We start from the raw sequence: 19,871 nt of genomic DNA, 5'->3' as shown, positions 1-19,871 counted from the left end.
AAAATCATGATGAAAACTAAATGAGGGAAGGCTACATGATATGTATATGCTCTTACTTCTTCTCTCTACAAATGAAGACCATAAAGTATTGGACCACTAACCGTCATCAATTATCCTAAATTTCATAATTATAATTTGTCTCCTCATCAAATTATAATATCACTAATGATATTTATATAATTAGTCTTTCATCACATATATGTTCTTAGCCATAATTTTATATAGACCACTTTAATATTTTGACTAATAAATAATGGTCCTACCTCATTCAATTATGTAATATATATATATATATATATATATATATATATATGACCCAAAATTATTAAAATATTCTTTTTTTATTTTATAATTTAGTTATATATTATATCATATTTTATATTAAAAGTAGTGTTGATTTAGTTTCGTCTTATACACTTCGAGTTTGGATTCAAACAAATGATCCGATCAAGATTTTGGATGGGGTAATAAAAAAATAGTCTAATTGATCCTAGTTTGTCTCTTGTTCCTCTCTGATAATTATTATAAAAATTAATATATTTATATTTTGCTTACTAATTTGTAATTAAATAATAATATAAGATATGTTTGGATTAAAGTTTGGTTTTACAAATTTCAATGCATAATAATGAATTTCTATACACTAGGTTAAAAAAAATTGAATTTTCTTTTTTTTATCCCTAGTTTAAATTTTGACGGATAAAAGTACGTAAATAAAATTTTTCTCCCTCGCGATTTTAGTCTTTACATTTGTGTAATCGCTTTAATTGATGATGTAATCGCATCATAAAAAATCTAATTGGATAATTAAGTATAATTCTTTTGTAAGTTGTGTTATTAATTCTTCCTTTGTTCATATTAACTGATGGCGTCAAACTAATTAACAAAGAATTAAAATATATTTTATAAAAAAAGTCACACAATTATTTTATTAGATTTTGTTTATGACATAGATAAGTCATTATATAATAACTAAAAGTTATGTAAGAAAAGTTTAAAAAAGTTAACCAATCAAAATTTATATTAGAATTGAAAATGATTTAAAAATCAAAAAGATAATAAATGTAAATATTTTAAATTTTTTACCAACTTTAATTCAAACAATCATTTTCTATACATAATCTATTTTTTTTTTTTTTTGAGAAAAGTGTTAATATGGACTCAAAAAAAGTTTCATGATTGATGTGGTGCAGTGTGTATGTATGTATCCGTAGACGTGGCAGACAGATCAGACAAGTGACAGAGACCAAGCCATTGGCTAGTGACAGTGTGGCCCAATTTCAACGTTGGAAGACAGAACGACAGCGTCCCGCGGGAAGCACGGGCGAATTTTTCTGTTGTGAACTGTGCCCCACTCACTCACCTGCCCGCTTCCTCTTCAAATCCTTCGTACAACTACCACTCCCTTCCTACCTCTTACTTTGCACGTGCTTGGATGGAACAAAATATTCAAAAGAGAACGAGAGGAAGGAAAAATTTTAACTTTTATATGTACAAAAATTACTTTTTTTTTCATTTTTTTTCCAACAAAAAAAAATATATATTTCGTTAATCATATTTTCTTTTCACTTTATCTTTTTTTCTCTCGTTTTCTCTTACCATACAAACCCTAAATGCACAACTCTACGGTTACTTCAAGAGAAATCTTGGCATAATAATACATCCTTTTTTTTTATAGAAAATAATAATACATCTTTAATCTTTTAACAAACATTGTTTATTATTAATCCAAATTTGTTTACAAAATATGAAATTATAATACTAAGGATAAAAGTAAGATCCGTAAAATTTGTGGTTTTTAAGTCATCATAAGTAACATTATTATAAAATATTTATTAATTTTATCAATAATTAATCTTTCAGAAAATAACTTCACGAATCATTTATAGTAAAATTTTATCTTTTAACATGTTTTTTTATTTACAAAATTTAAATCAAAATTCTTATTTGAAGTGATTAAGGTTAGTTCCACTTGAAAAAATAACAAATTTTATGGTAATACTAATTACCACGTTAGGTATCAAATATATTTTTTGGTATATTTCCGACCCTAGCCTTAGTGCCACCACTTGTTATTTCAACTGTTTTAGTTGACACTGACACTTTTGTGTGGTAAGTACGCGTAGCACTTCTTTTACTGTAATAGTTTAATCACTGTACCTTATAGACTAGGGAAAGAAAGTAGCGGAGCCAGAATGCAATGTAGTACCCATTTTGAGTATTTTCGAAAGTTATTCCTCCACGTTGTGGCCATGCTGCACCCATATATTGATTGATACATTGTAAGTGATCATGTGCTAAAGTTAAATTGTTTCAAAATTTTGTGAAATTTAATTAACACATAAATGTTTATCTTTTCTATAAACTAATATATATATGTATATATCCTCTTTCTGAATCCAATTAATTAAAACCTACTGGATCCAAATTCTATATGCTTGTTTGTGGCTTTATATCTAAAGGTCTTTTCACGTTACTTTTTGACATGAGAGGTCATGTTCAATGAATCCATCCTCTTGAATATTTAATTTGCTCATGTATAGAGAATCTTGATATCTTGACCCATCGGGAGGAAATTATCTTATTAAGCATCATCATCAAACAAAAATCTTCCCATGCAAAGGGAAGAAGACAGGATTACACTGTAAAGCGAAAATCAAATATTATACAGATAACGATTGATTCAGGAAATTCATAACCACTCAAGTACGTAGGGATTATGTCCGAAATTTACATAAACCTTTATTTTCTTTACCACCTCAATGCTTTACCTGAGGATGTGCACTAGCAGGTCCTCCAAGTGTTAAAACCAACCCCCCTTGAAGGTCACTATTGATTTTATGCTCTTTGGAAACAACATTTGAAGTGCCTCGCATGATTGGAAATGGTAATGCCACTGGGGTTTGCCGTGAACCATGACATGGCTCTGCACGCAAACGAATAGGTGCTTGTTGGGAAGCCCTTGAATTACCCACATGATTAGAGTTCAAAAATGCTTGAGAGGAAGAAGGAAAAGAACTTGTTAGAGAACAATTTGGTTTGACATTGGCCACTTTTGAGACAACTCCTGCTCCCTGATGCATTTATTTTTTTGTTACTTAAAATGTGCACAACATATAAATTATATGATCATAATGTGACATGTTAATTAAAGCACCAAAGTTTAGAAGCTTACGGGTGAAAATATGACTCCCCTGAAAATCCTTCCATTCACAGCTGCAGGAGAGAGGGAAACTGAGTCAAAGGGTTCATCAACTCTCCCCCCAACTTCAGCACCAATCTTGTATTAAAAATCAATAATGAGCAAGTTTTCAAATTCAAATAATAAGAAATTATTGCATGATCCTATACCACCATGACCACGATCAATCTATACTAGACACATAATAAATGTTATTAACTATTTCTCATATGATAAACTAAAAAACTCGGTTATGTGTCAGGTGGAGATGATAGAGTGGAATTCTAAGACTGAGGCAAAGGATTCACCAGGTGTTGAATGGATCCTTGCCCCATGGTTTTCTGCTCTGCACCCTGAAGTTGAGCTCTTTTTCTACCCTCATGAACATTAAGGCAATGTTCCTGTTTTAGTTGATGTCGTAGGAAATGAAGATCTTGTGAAGTTTTAAAAGTTCTCTTATAATTTGAGCCATTGTCGTGTTGGCAAGTAGATGGAAATAATGTATTTGCTTTTTGACTTGGTGTCTGTTCTTGATCGGATTGACATGGAGACGAATGAAGGGACAATGTAAGAAAGTTTTCTTCTTGCTCTGATTTAACATCCCACACCTTTGCAGCAGCAATTCTCCCCCTCTTCTGTCGTGAAGTATCTACACATAATCATTTTTTTCAGTCAATCAACCCTTTTGGAGTCTCCATTTACACCTAAAGAAGCATGATCTATCTGCATAACTTCTCAATAAGTACTTATAGGAGTACCTACTAAGAACTTTATCCAAATAAGGCATAAAACTCAACCCACCTGAATCAAAGTGATAAGGTGGCGATTTTTCTGATGCAACCTCATAAGCTCCTTGTCCAAAAGTTTCCACATTATTCCTCACGAGTAAAGTTTTCTGCTTCAAAACTCACTGTCAATTCTACTTTTTGGTGAAAACAAACAAGGTAATTAATAATGGCATTGTTACATGAACTTCTGTACCGAGTGGGTATCTGCTTCTCCTGGGATAATCTTCTTTTCTTGATTCCAATAAGTTCCAAAAGGTTTGCACATGGGAATGTAGTAACGTCCATTTGGATGCTCTGCTCCAAGCTGCAACACTAACAATTCATTGAGAGGACGTTCATCTTCACCACACCTGCAAACAGAAAAATAAATAAATAAACTGTCACGAGAGATAGAAGAGCATTGTAGCATTGGTTAAAAATACTAAATTCATAGATAGGATCCTACCCGCCATATATTGCAATATCCATGCCAGCAGCAACAGCTGTATGAGAAAATCGCCCTTGTGGCTGGTGAAAATCTATATCAAGTTGAGTCCATGTAAAATTGCAGATATCAAAGATCCAAACGTCATTATAGTAACGTTTATCTCCAACTCCTCCAATGATATAGACCTGTACATCATGCACAATTCACAGACCTCTAAATACTTTTTTAATAAAAATTATTAACAAAGAATCTGAGCATCTTAATTAGAAAATGATGTGGCTCTATATAATGAGTATATAAATTTAGAAGAGCTACATATAATTTTAGTAAGGAGATTAATTTTTATGCGTTGACAATTTGAAAATTTTTAGAATGTGAATCAATCAGAAATCATCGCTGAAAGGAGTTTTGAAGTAAATATATCATATGATAGTGTACAAATTCTTTATACTATACTATTTACTCTTTAGTAATAAGCAAGGTCTAGTAAAAATGCATATCACTAACTTGCCTTTGTTCCAATGTTCACTGCAGCATGACCTGCCCTGACTCCTGGTGGAGAACCTTGAATAGACAACTGTCATTAAAATGCCAAGAAAGCTATTACTAAACCCCTTTTAGTAGAAAAATATAACATTTCCCCTCTCCAAATTTCGAAGAAAAATATCGGCAATTATAGAGAGGAGGAGGAGAGATCATACTTTAGACCAAGTCATTGTTGTCATATCAAGCATATGAACGTTGCCATGATACTGATCACCGGAGTCTCCACCATACACAATAAGCTTGTTCCCAATTGCAAGGGTACTATGACTGTCCCTAGGGACAGGAAAATCACCTTTCAACTCAGAGGAAGTCCAACTCATGGTTCGAAGATCAAGAATATGCAAATCGTTTAAATAGTTAGCATGACCTTCTCCACTACCACCAAATATCACTATTCTTTCATCACCAACAAGTGTGGCAGTATGGCTTTCACGTGGAGAAGGAGGAGTCCCTTTACACTCAGGTCGAACCCACTCTTTGGTAACGAGATCAAGTACATGAATGTGATTCATCTTCTTGAAGCCATTTGTGCCACCAAACACTATCATTTTATGCCCCACAAAAACAGCACTATGGCTATCTCTTGGCCCTGGCTTTTCACCTGTGGTAGTAAGCTTGCTCCAAACCATTTTGTTAAGGTCCAATGTGAGAACATCGCAAAAATGCAGTCCCCCACAGCAACCCTGAAATAGTAGAGACACAACACTTTATTATCTTAAAGACAAAACTTTAAAGCTTACCAAATTCACAATTTTAATCAGTAAAAGTATATAAAATATTTCATATTGTCCACTAGTTTGCAGTTTGCAAGGCAAGGTGACAGGACAAAACGTGCTTGAATAGAAATGCAAGTGATAGAGCAAAAGAAAGGAAATGTTAATTATGTCCTTGCATTTTCTTAACAGGTTTAATGGGTCAAGCTATCTCAACCCAAAAAAATCAGGCAAAACTTTGTTGAAGTTAATGTCTTTATGATTAATTGTGCTTAAATTTTTGCAATATCTATCAAGTGACAAGAGAAAGATAATAGGTAATAAAGTAAGAAGTCTCACATTACCAAGACAATGAAGTAGTCAAGTAGCACAGTTTCATTTTAGGTGCATGTTTTACTACGCAAGGAAGAGGGATGAGAAAAACAGAAGGGAAGAATGAAAAAATGTGAATATTGCTATATTAAGAAAGCGGAAAGATGATGATAACCCAAACTCGTATTGTCCCAATAATTACAGTAAGAAAAATGAATTCAGTTAACTGTCTCCAAGAAAAACAGCTGGTAAAAGAGATTAGGAAAAAACTAAAATTCAGAGAAGAAAGTGCCTTGGTTCTTAGCCATATGTGGATAGCAATAACTCGTTGAACCCGAGAAAGAAAGAAGTATTAATTAATACTAGAGACTAACTAAATTAATGAGAAAAATTCCCAGAGATGAAGAGACATAACTATACAGAAAAAGCATCCCCAGGAAGGCACAGCTCCAAAGAATTACTTCTGCTACAACATGTGGGGAGCAGTGTCTATCCAGACATCATTAATGAGGACAACCCAGCAAGGAGATTAAGAAAGTAACCAATGGTTATTAATCACTACATGGAACTAAAAACTTGTTTTGTTTTATGAGTGAAAGGGATTTAAAGTTAAGTGATACATACCCCAAAGACATACATAAGCCCGTTGGAGAAGCAAGCAGAGTGGCCCCATCTTTCAGGAGGATTAAAACCCAAAACCTTAGGATGCAGCCACATTGCTTTGTTCTTGGCAACTTGAGGTAGCGAAGAACTCATGTTTTTTTTCTATGGTGAGTGGTGATGAATGTGGGTGCTTAAAAAAGCATATGGGTTGAAAACAGTGGTAGACACAGATGAAGAAACAGTCGAGGACGAAGAGTCGCATGGAAAGAGAGATTGATTCAAAGAGGACATCAACAAGCCAAGTGATGTATCAACAATCAATATCAATAGACATGAAAAGATGGGCGCTTTCAAGTCCAAATCACTGTGGCAACCAACAGCAAGTGATGGATGTAGTGAAAACAACATTTTTTTCTCTTCCAAACCATTAACGTTCTTATATTACATTCTCCTCTATAATATTCCAACAAAAAAGATAACCAATAATAAAATTCAATTGGAGAATACCAAAATGATTTATCATGAAACTGGTTAAATAATTACAATTAAAAAAAGTTGTTGAAGCATATTATATTGATATTCTTTTTTTTTATTCCTTATTGCATGTATCAACTAATGTAAAAATTAAAATTATTTTAGTTTAGAAAGTAATTTTTTAATTTAGTTCGAATTGAATTGTCTTATTATTTTATTGAATAATACATGTGATTCTTAAAAGAATACTTATATTATAATTTTAATGTATTTATACTGTGATTTTAGTTAATATCATTAAACAAATACTTATTTACAAGGCATGGATATTAATAAAAAATAATAAAATGGAAGGAGACTTTCGTTAAGTACGTTGACCATTTGACACAGTGGAAGCAATACACATAAATGGTGTAGAAATACCAGACAAGGGTGACGTATTAGAAACATGTATAATGTATTGGTGTTGCCTTACTTGGCTGGATAAGCTTGACGAACCTAAACTTATTAGTGATGTAAAATCATGGAACATGACCTGGGAGGAGAGAGAGTTTATTTTGTTAATGAGTATTTTATCGTGCTTATTAAATAATATTTTAAAAGTTTTAATGAGTTAAATGCTTTTATTTTTTATTTATTTCTTAAGATGTATTTAGGGAATACTTGCTAATAAAATTTTGTTTTAACTTTACTTATTCAAATCAGTTTGTCTAATAGGCTTCTTTAAATAATATTTAAAGAACATCAAATACATTATATTAAATATTTTTAGCTCTTTGAAAAATAAGTATGAAAAGGAGTTTCCTATTTTTAATATTGTTTTTAATACACACGCGATGCACATTAATACATTAAATATAAATTATTTTTAATACAATAAATATCTTCAATAAATAAGAGAAGTATTCATGTTTAATGTCTAACTATATTTCAAATAAAATTGCACAAAAAATAATACATGAACAAAAACCAAAAAAATATACACGTTAGAAAAATGATTTTTTTAGTAAAATAATATTTGACTCGATTTTTTCTTCTTAGAATAAGTTAAGTCACGCTTTTTAGAATTTTTTTTAAGAAAATAAAAAAGTTTAAAACTAATTACAATCATTTAAACTGCATATCCTTATCTTCTTTTCATTATGAACAAATTGATATAGAAAAATGAATAAAATTTTTCACTCGAAGAGACTTTTAAACTAAAACTATTAATGGAAAATAAAACTAAAATTATTAGACAATTTATATTTTATTTTAAAGTGTTTATTATAGACTCAAACATAAACACAAATGTTAATTAAGAAACATAATTATGGTAAGTTGACACACACTATTTCTGTCAATGATAGTAAAATAAGGGCAACAAGCAAATGTTAAAAAAACGTCATCAATAATAGATTTCTATTGTGAATTTCAACAAAAACTTTCTATTTTTGAAAATGCTTAATTGTTACTTTTTTAAAATATATTTTTTTAGTTTTTCATATATTTGTTTTAGTTTTTCAAATTATTAGAAGTTAAAAAAAATCTTATTGAAATTATAAATTATTTAGAATAGTTTATCATAAAATCAGTTGTTTCTTTTAAGAAAAATGATTCTTATGATTTACAACAAAGATAAATTAGTTTGTATTTTTATGTGGTTGACTCATTACGAAATGCGAAACTTGATATATTACCCGGTTCAGTGGTTGACGGCGGTAACGCACTAATTCCAAAACCTGATAAGCGACGCGTTTACAGTTTACGGGATAGCAGTGGCACTGGTCTTGGTCTTTTCCACTGCAGTGGGCCTCCATCACTCAGTGGGCCTTACAGATAATACCCAATAAGCCCATTTATGTTGCTCCTGCTCAAATTACAGTGTCCATGTGAAGCAGGCTTTGAGCTAACTGCTGAGTCAGAAGATGCATAAATGTTTTGGTGAATAAGTGGATAAGGTGACACATTGGATGCTTTTGGTAGCAAATTACAAATTAAACCCCGTCCCCGCCACTGACAAACAGAAAATGACTTGAGTGAAGCAACGTGACTGCATAAGCATGGCATTTGAAACACGTAATTTTTTACTATCGCGCCCAACCGCCTCAACCTCAACGCGCTTCTTATTCTCCTCCAATCCAACACGACCCAAACCTGCTTCCCTTCCTTATCGATTCTTCCATTGTCTATCGAAACGCCTCGTTTTGACGCCGAGATTCGCCGTGAAAGCCTGCGCGGTGAACGTCCAGGAGAAGAATGTCGCCGCAAAATCCGGAGAGTGGGGGAAGGCGTGCTCTGCAACAGCGAAGAGCCTTCTAGAAGAGCCGGGGTTGATTTTTTCGCCGAGATGGGCGTCGAAGTCACCGTCGACAATTAATGTAGAACTTCGTTGAGCTTCTATGTCATGGATCAACTAGGTCATACTGTGTATGAGTGTATCAATTAAAGTCTCTAAGAAGATAGGCACCATTTTGTTTTGTTGAGTTGCTACTTGCTAATTTGATTATTAAGCTTTTATTTTATTCATTTTGTTTTTTTTTTAACATGATAGGAGAAGCTAACTTTTTGGGAGGTGTTGCTTCAGTTAAGGGAATTAAAGGATTTGACACAGAAGCTGCAAAAACAAGGTTTTTTGAAATTTATTTGGATAAGGTATTTATATTTCTCTTGATGCTACTTTTATTTCTTCTATTCGATATTGCCTAAAGTGTTGTTACTTGTCTCAGTATGCAAAACCAGATTCTGGAATAGGATTTCCAGGTGCTCTTGAACTCATTTCTCAGGTATGTAAGACTAATCACGATTAACATGGTTTGATTTTGATAGCTTTGCTGTTTCATCAAGTAACTAAGAAAGGCCATGGTACTGCATAACAGTGTAAAAGCAAAGGCCTTAAAGTGGCTGTTGCATCTAGTGCTGATCGTATAAAGGTTGATGCCAATCTAGCTGCTGCTGGTTTACCATTATCCATGTAAGCCAACATTCTGAGTGATTTGTTGAATGTGCATGGAGATATACGCTCCCTATATATATATATATATATATATATATATATATATATATATATATATATATATATATATATATATATATATATATATATAATTTTTTTTTTGGAAATTTTAACTTTATTTCTTAAATTAGTTATAACAACATTAGGGTATTAAGCAATAACCCAAGATGAATTGTAAGTCCACTGCATATTATATGCTAATCTGTAGGATGATTAATTTAAATGAGGTACAGACATCATACATTTGTTCTTACATTTCATGCCTGAACTCATCAACTTGACTTTAATTGCAACCTGCACTCATACATTTGTTCTTAATTGTACAATTGCATTTGTTTTATTAGGTTCGATGCAATTGTGTCTGCAGATGCTTTTGAGAATTTGAAACCTGCTCCTGATATTTTCTTAGCTGCATCAAGAATATTGAATGTGCCCCCCAATGAGGTATATGCTACTAGACTGCGCTTATCATTAGAGGCCTAAGTTGTATTTCTTGGATGATTGACTTTGTAGAGTGGTGGTGTTTTATTTTTAAAGATGTAATATAAAACCAATCACGTGTCTTCATCTAAAATCTTAAGCTTTTGGGATAGTTGGTCTATGACATGGTATTGGAGCCTCTAAGACCAAGTAGTATAGAGTTTGATCCATCTTCCTCCCATGCTTCTAATAAAGTTGGATTTTAGCACAAGATGTGTTGGCCCTAGCATTCGTCCATGCTCAGAGGAGATGTGATAAGGATGTAATATAAAACTATTTATGTGCTTTCACCTTACAACTTAAGTTTTTGGGTTTGTTGGTTTTGTTACAATGTTTGTTAATTATTAGGATAACAAAAATATGCAGATAGTTGGTTACTATTTAAGGCTTCAGATATCATAACTAGGGCTTTTACTTGGGATTTTATCTTAATTTAAAGTGTCAGTTTATTTTATCTTTGGACTTGGTTAGTTTATACTTTTATTATGTTTGAGGTCTTAATGTATTTGGACTTTATTATGTTTGATCTTTCTTGACTATAGTCCTTTGCTGCAAACCTTGAGTAGCTTTGATTATTGAATAATATTGAATTTCCCTATTAAGAGAATATTTTTAAGAGAAATCCCAGTAACACACTTTCTTTTTGTCACATTCTCTCCTATTGGGTGAAATTCATGCGAGCCCCATTCCGCATTCGATGGGTCTCATTCCCAAACTAGTAGGATCCATATAAATTTCAACCAATAAGAGTGTTAAAAAGTGTGTTGTTAACACTCTTCTATTTGAAATTTAAGTTGGATGAGTACTTTGCACTCCGAGGAGTATTCTAGGTTTATCAGGGGAGTACCATGCCAAGAGGAGTACTCTTGAATTTATTCCCATTTGTTCCCCATCAATAATCAGTATCAGTAATACTTAACAAAGCATGAACCTAGAAGAAAATGAATGAGGCAGGTACTTTGCTTTTGGGTGATAAACTTCTTTAATATTTGCTTCTAAGCAAAAAGTTATCTTGAATTTTTTTCATGATAGCTTAAAATTGTTTCTTCCATAAGATAAGATGCATCTAGAGTTACTAAGGGGGTGTTTGGTTGAAGATAAATTTTTTCATGCCTGGGTCATGATTATTAGGAATCACAAATTTTGGGAATCATGAATTCTAGGGACCAAAATTTGTTTGGTTGTCACAAGCATTCTTGTGAATGTTTATACATGTTTCCTCAAAATCAAAAAAATTATAATATAATTGTATTAAATGAGCTAATAAGGGTAGCGTGACACTTCTACCGTAAAAGGGTAACACGTCATTTTACAGCATCAAAATTTTTCTTCCAACTAGGAAAAGTTAGATTCCCACCTTCCCATGGAAACAATTTTGTGGGAATTTTTTGTTTTTACACAAAACAATATTTCTTGCAAATGTTATTATTTGAACAATAAATCAAACATTCCCAACTTCATATTCCTACGAAACTAAAAACGTTCCTTGTACCAAACACTCCCTAAGTGTGTTGACTCCAAGTTTACTCTCATAAGTAATGACTATCACCACCTATTATTAAATTTTAATGCAAAGCTTAGATCAATATACCATTGAATTTGATATCCTTATGTAAAAGGATGGTTGTATTTTCTCTTAAACATCAAAAAGTAATCTCCTTCTACGTATTCCCAGTGTATTGTTATAGAAGATGCGCTAGCTGGATTGCAAGCTGTCAAAGCTGCACAAATGAGGTAAGTTTTGACTTGTGTTTCCTGTGTTAAAAAGGAAGATTAATAATGATTGTTTGAACTTACCAACCCAAACCAATTTCTGGACTCCAAAATCACTATATGTTTATGTATTTCAAATGTAGACATAAAAAATATTTACATGATTGTTTGCAGATGCATAGCTGTAAGGACCACATTATCAGATGAGACTCTAGAACCAGCTGGCCCGACACTTATCCGAGATAACATAGGAAGTGTTTCGCTTGATGATATTCTCAGTGGTGGCTCTGTTGGATATAGTATGTAGTCTTGGGAATTTATTGTAAATCTACCTTTTCCTTTAAATTTTCTGTTGCCTATGATGTAGATTGGTAAAGTCACCTTTGTTCCATATTTTTAAGAGCTCTGAGCTCTGAGTACTTCGTGTATTGCAAATCCTTCTCACATATTGCGAAATGCACACTTTATTACTAGGTTAATTACTCTATTTTGTAAAGTTGTTTCTTTTATTAGACATGCCATTGCAGATAAGAGGATGCAGGGCTCTGAAACACTAAATAATTTTGCAGAGTCTTCATCTACTGTGCTTGCTGGAGGGTAAGGCAGTTTTATGTTGGTATTTTTCTGTTCTCATTCTCTCTATTGAAATCTAAAGATTTTCTTCCAAAAGTAAATTTGTAAGGTATGCAGTCTTAGCATCATTTGCATTGCTTTTAGCAAGTTATCATGCTGTTGATAATGAATAGTGATGGATAGATAACTACTACCTATAGAGAATCACACTTAGATTGTAATTCAATACTATTTCTATTAACCTTTTTTGAGGGTTTATATTTTTCATGGTCTTCAATTCCTTTAACTTTTAAACCATTTAATAGTAAATCAATAATGTGCCTGCATTTGATGCATAATTAGAAAATTTAGTTTGCATGGCTATTGGTGGTGCAGTGGTGATAACGGAGATTGATTAGGTCAATTTCTGATTTTAGCTCCTGTATTGAACTGGAATTGGCTCTTAATATATATTTTTCCTATTTAAAAAGGAAATAATATGAAAAAGTAATAAGTCTAAGGTTCACTGATTGTAAAAGTTGAAACAAGTTGCTACTGTAAGGTAGTATTATGTAATGTAGATCTGTTTGCCTTTATTCACAATGTGTAATTTTATACCATGAAATTATCCTGTATGATGAATAATAGCTTTCCCATATGTGTAACTTCATACCATGAAATTATTTATTGTTCTGGTATTTTTGCTCGTGCAACAAGCAGAGCTTCTTGTTTGATTTGCTATTATGAGGGTGCAGAAATAATTTATGGGCAGGTTGCAGGGTTCTCGGCAAGATATACTGAGATTTGGAAGTCTGGGAATTGCTATCTCTTGCCTTTTCTTCACCATAAGCAACTGGAAGGTACAATGATGTTGCACAAAATTTACTGTAAAGTATATACTATACAATTTTGGTTGAATCTTAGCTCTTCAAATTTTAATCTTTTTGGCAGAAAATTGATTTGCAAGTCAATCATGTGTAACTAGCTGATTGCTATACAGCAGGCAATGCAATATGCTTCCCCTAAAGCAGTTTGGAATCAGTTTTTTGGTGTTACCCAGCCACCCTTGGAGCAGAAAGAAGGTAACAAAACCATTTTATGCTGTTATGTAGACTTTCACCATTTTTTGTATTTTCCCATCTCCTATCTCACGTCCTTTGTTGGTGCTATCTATAATACGAATACAAAGGACTACTGAATTTAAAACTGCATGTTAGATAAGGATAAACTATCTCATTTCTACTCTGGGTGCCAAATTCAAACTTTGGACCATAAAGTGACTGAAGCTTTGTGGTCATGTCAAAGAAACAGCCAGCCTGAAAACTTAAGCTGCTATATAGGACAGATGAAACCATTTATCTTGATTAGTGGTTAAGTTAAATGTCTGGTTAAGTATGCTGGTGTTGTCTCTAGCTTTTTTTCTTCATTTTTGAATTATGCTAAGATAAAGTTAAAGCCATAGAATATTTTTTTTTTGTTCTCAGATAACTCAAGAGATGATAGGATCCAGCAATTTGAGAACTACATATCTGATCTGGAAAGCAGGTAATTAATGATTTGATAAATTTATTTTTTTAACCATTTTCTGATTGTTTTAACCCTATGCTTATTTTATTAATATATACTTTTCTCAATTTTAGGATTTCAAAATGTATTTTAGGTGAAAATGTATTTTATTGAAAATGTACTTATATATACTTCAAAAAGAGAATAATAAAATATAAAAAAATAACAAATAATACTAATAATAAAAATGAAAAAAAATTTAAATTTTTTATAAACAAATTAAAAAATATACAATTTAATGTGTATAAAAAATAATCTTATTGAAATTTTGGGGTGGGAGGTGTGAGAATATAAAAAAATAACAAATAATACTAATAACAAAGATGAAACAAAATTTAAATTTTTGATAAACAATATAAAAAATATAAAATTTTGGGGTGGGAGTGTGAGAAGAGACTGGGGGGTGTGAGAAGAAGAGGCTGGGGGACAGGCGTCTGGCTGCCCTGCGCTAGCTATAGCGCCTGCAGCAGGGGCGCCACCAGTAGTGCCTGACCCCTGGACGCTACCAAAGACGCCCGCGTCAAGGACGCTACCTGCTGTGCCACGTGTCACGTGTACAGTGGAGACGCCTCTTTACAATAAAAAAAATAGACCCTCCCCGAAAATAATTGCAAAAGAGCCTATTTTTAATAAATAATTTGTAAAAGTGCCCCTTTTGTTTTTGCCTACACATCTCCATTAAAGTTTCCTGGAAAGCTAGCAATTGACGTCCTTAATAACAGGCTTTTTATTTCTGACAGCAACCACAACCGCATAGTGAGTTCTCTACCTCCCTCCCAATACCACTTGGTGCATAATTGTACAGGTTTAATCTGGTACATAAATGACGAGTCACTAGGTTTATTTCTCATACAAGCCATTTGGAGCAATATTTTAACACCACTTAGTATGGATGGCAGTTGCCAGGTTTCTAGAATTTCCCTGCTGTGGTCAATTCCTCGAGTTCCCTTGAGGAGTTACACAAAGTCTCTTTTGGACATTTGCTTCGAGCCTTCAAACCTTTTTTTTAAGAGGACATTTAGTACGAGGAAAATTTGTAGTTTTCTGGGGATCTTAAGTTGAGAATGTTTGTTTTTCATTTTTGGTTTGTTTTTTTTTAAAAAAAATAACATTCCCAAGAAACAAAGTTTCCTTGGAAATTTTTTTGGCTACCTTTCTCACAAAAATATTCTCATGGGTGGAGGTGGAAATCTAATTTTAGCGAGTTAAAAAATAAGTTTTATTATCACATTATTCTTATTAAATCATTTAATGTGATAAATAATTAAAAGTTGTGGTAAAAACACTATTACTATTTTATTCCCAGGAATCTTTATGAGAATATTTATGAACAGATGATTTTCAGGATTTATGATTCCTAAACGCGCCCCCGTAAGTGTCAGATCTTTGATCTTCTATTTTAATGGCACCAAGTGATAAAAGGAGGAAGAAAATGTTAATTAATATTAGAAATATCGCTAGAAACTTTGGCAGTTGCTCTCTCTCTCTCTAATGTTGGGAGGTTTAATTCTAAAATGACTGACTTTCACCTCAATTTTTGGCCAGCCTTTTTATGTATTCAACTGCTATGATTATAAATCCACCTCATATAGCCTCAGGTGATGGTGGACCACCATCGAGCATGAATGTAAAAAAGATTATATTCACTATTTACAGGTTTACTATTGCAAGGAAGATGAAGTTTGTTTGTACCAGTCTTTGCTGTTTGAGGTCCCCTTCGAAGAGGGAGTTTCTAACCCTGCCAAAGCAGACGTCACTCTTGCACATTTTGTGAAACCCGAAACTTCAACCAGCAACTTCCTGCTGTCAGTTACCCCCTGAGTCTGTGGCACCTTAAACCAGGTTCTTCTACCGCTTCTTTCTCTTGCTCATCTTTTGTTTATTTTTCTGTATATACTAGTAATATTGTAATGCTTGAGAGTCATGATCTTTCTTTCTGATACAATCCATCATAAGTTCATAACTAACAAAAATTAAGGCTTTTGTCTACCCTTTCTCGCTTCTTTGAAGATATCATTGTGTAATCATGCTAAATAATTTATTTTATTGGATACATATATTCATTATTATAATGTTTGTTTTGTGGATAAGCTAGGATGGATTGTCTACCAAGTCGAACAGTCGTGCATAGCTATCCCTATCCATATTATGATGGTTTGGTCACTTTGGTGGTCAATAATTGAACATATTTTTATATAAAGCAAATGCCGAATGCTTAGCATGTGGTTTCGAAAATGACTTGTTAAAAGAAAAAAAATTGTGTCTTGTGAATTATTTATTTTTCTTGTTCTTTTTTCCCTCCAACCTGTTTTGCTCTTAAAAACTTCAGTTCAGTGGCACATAACGGCAATATTTTTTAATTAATTCTTTTTTCAATGGCCCTTACATTGCTAACAAATCAATTTAATAGTGTACAGGTTAGCCTTAGTTGGTAGAACATGGATTATAATATTAAAGATAAGACAGTCAAACGTGTTAGTTTCACCAAATCCCAAATTAAGCAGTCGCTGGCTATCAAAATGTCTAGTAGTTTGGTTCAACTTCAAAGCACGATTCAGTGAGTTCATTTCAAAGGCTTGATTATCATCTATACCGACGGGGAAATCTCGCAAGACATATTTTTGTTGGATAATAATGGTCTGCAACTCTGGGCATTCAGATTATTAGAGGAAATTCACCTTAATAGTTAACAATTAAATACGTAGAATATCCCATCCATAACCCTATTCTCTTAACACATATGGGGACATCTTGTAACTATTCACAAACATTAGTTAAATATCTAGTATAAAAAATATTTATTAACAATCTTGTGCAAGATAAAATTTCGACGAAGTTTATTGTTGAATGGTAAGTTTTCATTAATTTAAAATTACTTTATTCTTTACTAATGTAATATTTTTAAACAAAATAAAATCATTTATAGTTGACTTTTTAATCATTAATTTAGAATATTATGTTAGTCATTTGTATGCAAAGGACTTTGCTAACAGATAAAATTCATCTATGAATTCTACAACAATGGTTGTCGACGTAGAAATATACTCTTGGTGCACATCTAAAAACTATCTATCATTATTTTATAATTATAATTATTTTATACTACACTAAATTTTTATTTGTGGGAATTAAAGATGATGTTAGGAAGTTTATAATAACTCACATTCTTAGTCAATCAATCCCCTTAATATACCATTACTAATATAATATTGTTTTAAACAGATAATATATTTATCATTTGGTCGCATAATTGCTTGCATTTTGCATGTGATATGACTATTAAATTTGAATTGTTCAATGGTTAAACTTTGTAGTGCATTGATAATTGTATCAATAATTAATTTCATAACTTTCAAAACACACACCATGGTAAGGTTGCGTATTAGTTCAACAATTTCATCCTAGCAAAAACAACTAAATAGGAAAATGCTCCACGTTATCATCTAAATTGGCGTGTATATTTAGCATTAAGTAATGGTATTGATTCTAAGTCATTCTTTAACATCTAGTGAATTTGATATAGGTTTTAGTGACTAAAGAGTTTATCTCTTTATTTAATAAGACTTATGACTTTTGGTCACATTATCAAGGTCAATCCTTCGCCAGTACAAAAATGTTCTTTTATATGATTTATTTGTTTATTTTTATTTTCCTTTTTACTCATCCAAACAAGTGGGTAGAAATTTCTCCACTATCTAAACAATACATTTTTTCTATTTCAATTCACTTCTATTTTCATCAATCTTTTTTTTTTTCACACTATTTTACTCTTAAGCCAAACAGAGTCTAAAGTGAGGGGTGAGATCATTTTCTTTTCTTATAATTGTTTTAAAAGTCACATACGTTTTATAATATAAAAAATAATAGACGATTTTATTTATATTTAGAAAAAAATGGAATACATTTTTTATTATTTTTTACTTAAATTTAATATCTTGAAAAGTTTTTTATATGTTTTATTTTCTATTTTAATCATCTAAATAAGTAAAAAAAAACATCTTTCTAATTTCCCTTATTTTATCTATCTAATTAACTTCTTTATTTTGTTCTTATTACTTCTATGATATTTCTTTTTCTAGTTTCCTCGAAGCGTTGATAAAAAGAAAGTGAGATTAGAAGCGGTGTCTTTGCGTATGGTTAGTAGGAACTAGGAAGTATGTGTGAAATTATTTGATTATTGGAATAGTCAAATTTGTTATTGATAGTATTTATAAAATTGTCCGGCCACAGAACAATATTCCACCTGTCACAGAACTACCCTCATAGCTTCAACTCACAAGTAATAAAGGAGATCATTTAAAAAAAAAAAAAAATTAGACGCATAAAATGACAATACAATCATGCACTTAAAAATATGTTTGCAATAAGGATAATCACACCAAGTGGGTAATAAACACAAAAGGTACGTTTAGCAGCCTTAGTTGAAACATAAAGGGTGTTTTTGAATGAACATTAACAAAATTGACTTTGTAAAATCAATTTTTGTTTAAAATTATTTTTAAAGTAATATAATTTATGTTTAAATATTTTTATTACAAGATTAAATTAGGAGTAAAATTTAATATAAAATTTTGAATCCACCGTAAAAAATTATTTGAAACTAAGAGTAAACTTTTTTTTTAACATGGAACTAAACATGTCAAAATTGGTCCAAAATTAATTCTGGATTCAATCAATCCTCCAATATAAAATCAAACTCGGAATATATTTTAAAAGATTTGTATCCAATTTAAGATAAATATTCAAATGCAAGAGTTACTCTGGGACAGAAAGCAGTCAATATGGTGTTTGAAAGCATATCTGATTTTGTTTCTTGACCACGAGCTCCTTAATAGGACCCTGGTATTTTATTTTTTAAGGGTATCTTCATAACTATAACTAAAAAAGAATTACATTTTTTTTTTGCTTTAGATTTATATCTATACACGTGAGTCCCTCACTTTAACCATGTAAGTAATCCTGTAACATGGATGCAACATTAAATTATGCACTAGAGTTCTTAAGCAGTGAGATTTTCGAGAAAGGGATCTCAGTCGATCTCATTCTCACACAGTTCTCTTATTATGATGATGAAAGCATACTGTGGTTATTTATTTCTTTGTTAATGGCGAAAATCATTGTACGAGACCAAGTTTATTGTCCAACAAAAAAAGAAGACCAAATTTATTGACTCGTGGAGTGAAGAGAATAGACAGTAAAGTATGTCTCTTTCAAGGAGGCAAAGTTATCTTGCATGTCATTTGGATAGATTCGTTTCTGATTTCCCATTTCTGAGTCAGCTTCTTTCATTTTTTTTAAGCTAATAATAAATAATAATTCAGTAATCAGTATAATTTTCTCAAAGTTGAATGAGTAATTGAACGAAGTCGTCGCCGAAACATAGTGTGAACCAATAATGCATGATTTATGCACAGAACAAATGAACAATCTTCTCCGGACGGCAAAGACAGATTCGGGCAATGTGAATGTAATCTGGCTACACCGTATGAAGGGGTTGAGTCCAGCTTCATGGCTTCCCCGA

General features: G+C 32.0%; 2 protein-coding genes across 3 annotated transcripts; one reads left to right on the top strand and one right to left on the bottom strand.

Annotated features, from left to right (window-relative positions):
- Nucleotides 1-2,549: 2,549 nt before the first annotated feature.
- Nucleotides 2,550-6,976, bottom strand: LOC100814299 (rab9 effector protein with kelch motifs). 2 transcript variants are annotated; one of them, XM_006577146.3, is made up of 9 exons: nucleotides 6,592-6,976; nucleotides 5,098-5,625; nucleotides 4,908-4,973; nucleotides 4,415-4,581; nucleotides 4,163-4,319; nucleotides 3,983-4,076; nucleotides 3,490-3,830; nucleotides 3,176-3,280; nucleotides 2,550-3,074 (listed from the first exon to the last, which is right to left on the bottom strand). In XM_006577146.3, exons 1-9 carry the CDS (start codon nucleotides 6,721-6,723, stop codon nucleotides 2,760-2,762), a joined length of 1,905 nt encoding a protein of 634 aa, XP_006577209.1. In that variant the 5' UTR covers nucleotides 6,724-6,976; the 3' UTR covers nucleotides 2,550-2,759. The 2 variants fall into 2 exon arrangements, with proteins under 2 accessions (XP_006577209.1, XP_014629471.1); XM_014773985.2 differs by having other exon boundaries at nucleotides 2,975-3,074; nucleotides 3,176-3,216.
- Nucleotides 6,977-8,984: 2,008 nt separating this feature from the next.
- Nucleotides 8,985-17,180, top strand: LOC102664458 (protein SUPPRESSOR OF QUENCHING 1, chloroplastic). The gene is made up of 13 exons (XM_041014200.1): nucleotides 8,985-9,443; nucleotides 9,578-9,678; nucleotides 9,753-9,809; nucleotides 9,903-9,997; nucleotides 10,384-10,483; nucleotides 12,195-12,253; nucleotides 12,407-12,531; nucleotides 12,746-12,829; nucleotides 13,557-13,644; nucleotides 13,736-13,866; nucleotides 14,269-14,329; nucleotides 16,007-16,192; nucleotides 16,446-17,180. The coding sequence occupies exons 1-8, from the start codon at nucleotides 9,431-9,433 to the stop codon at nucleotides 12,787-12,789; spliced, it is 594 nt and encodes a 197-aa protein (XP_040870134.1). The 5' UTR covers nucleotides 8,985-9,430; the 3' UTR covers nucleotides 12,790-12,829; nucleotides 13,557-13,644; nucleotides 13,736-13,866; nucleotides 14,269-14,329; nucleotides 16,007-16,192; nucleotides 16,446-17,180.
- Nucleotides 17,181-19,871: the final 2,691 nt, after the last annotated feature.

The sequence above is a fragment of the Glycine max genome, chromosome 3 (genome assembly GCF_000004515.6).
Source record: "Glycine max cultivar Williams 82 chromosome 3, Glycine_max_v4.0, whole genome shotgun sequence".
Classification (NCBI taxonomy): domain Eukaryota; kingdom Viridiplantae; phylum Streptophyta; class Magnoliopsida; order Fabales; family Fabaceae; genus Glycine; species Glycine max.
The sequence above is the reverse complement of the archived record's forward strand: the minus strand, read 5'-3'. Positions and strand labels throughout refer to the sequence as shown.

Coding starts and splice junctions, on each gene's coding strand:
- LOC100814299 (XM_006577146.3), bottom strand. CDS start 6,723: ATGAGTTCTTCGCTACCTCAAGTTGCCAAGAACAAAGCAATGTGGCTG. Junction 5,626..6,591: donor GGCTTATGTATGTCTTTGGG/GTATGTATCACT, acceptor CTACTATTTCAG/GGTTGCTGTGGGGGACTGCA. Junction 4,320..4,414: donor GATATTGCAATATATGGCGG/GTAGGATCCTAT, acceptor TTCTGTTTGCAG/GTGTGGTGAAGATGAACGTC.
- LOC102664458 (XM_041014200.1), top strand. Junction 9,679..9,752: donor TTGAAATTTATTTGGATAAG/GTATTTATATTT, acceptor TACTTGTCTCAG/TATGCAAAACCAGATTCTGG. Junction 12,254..12,406: donor GTCAAAGCTGCACAAATGAG/GTAAGTTTTGAC, acceptor GATTGTTTGCAG/ATGCATAGCTGTAAGGACCA.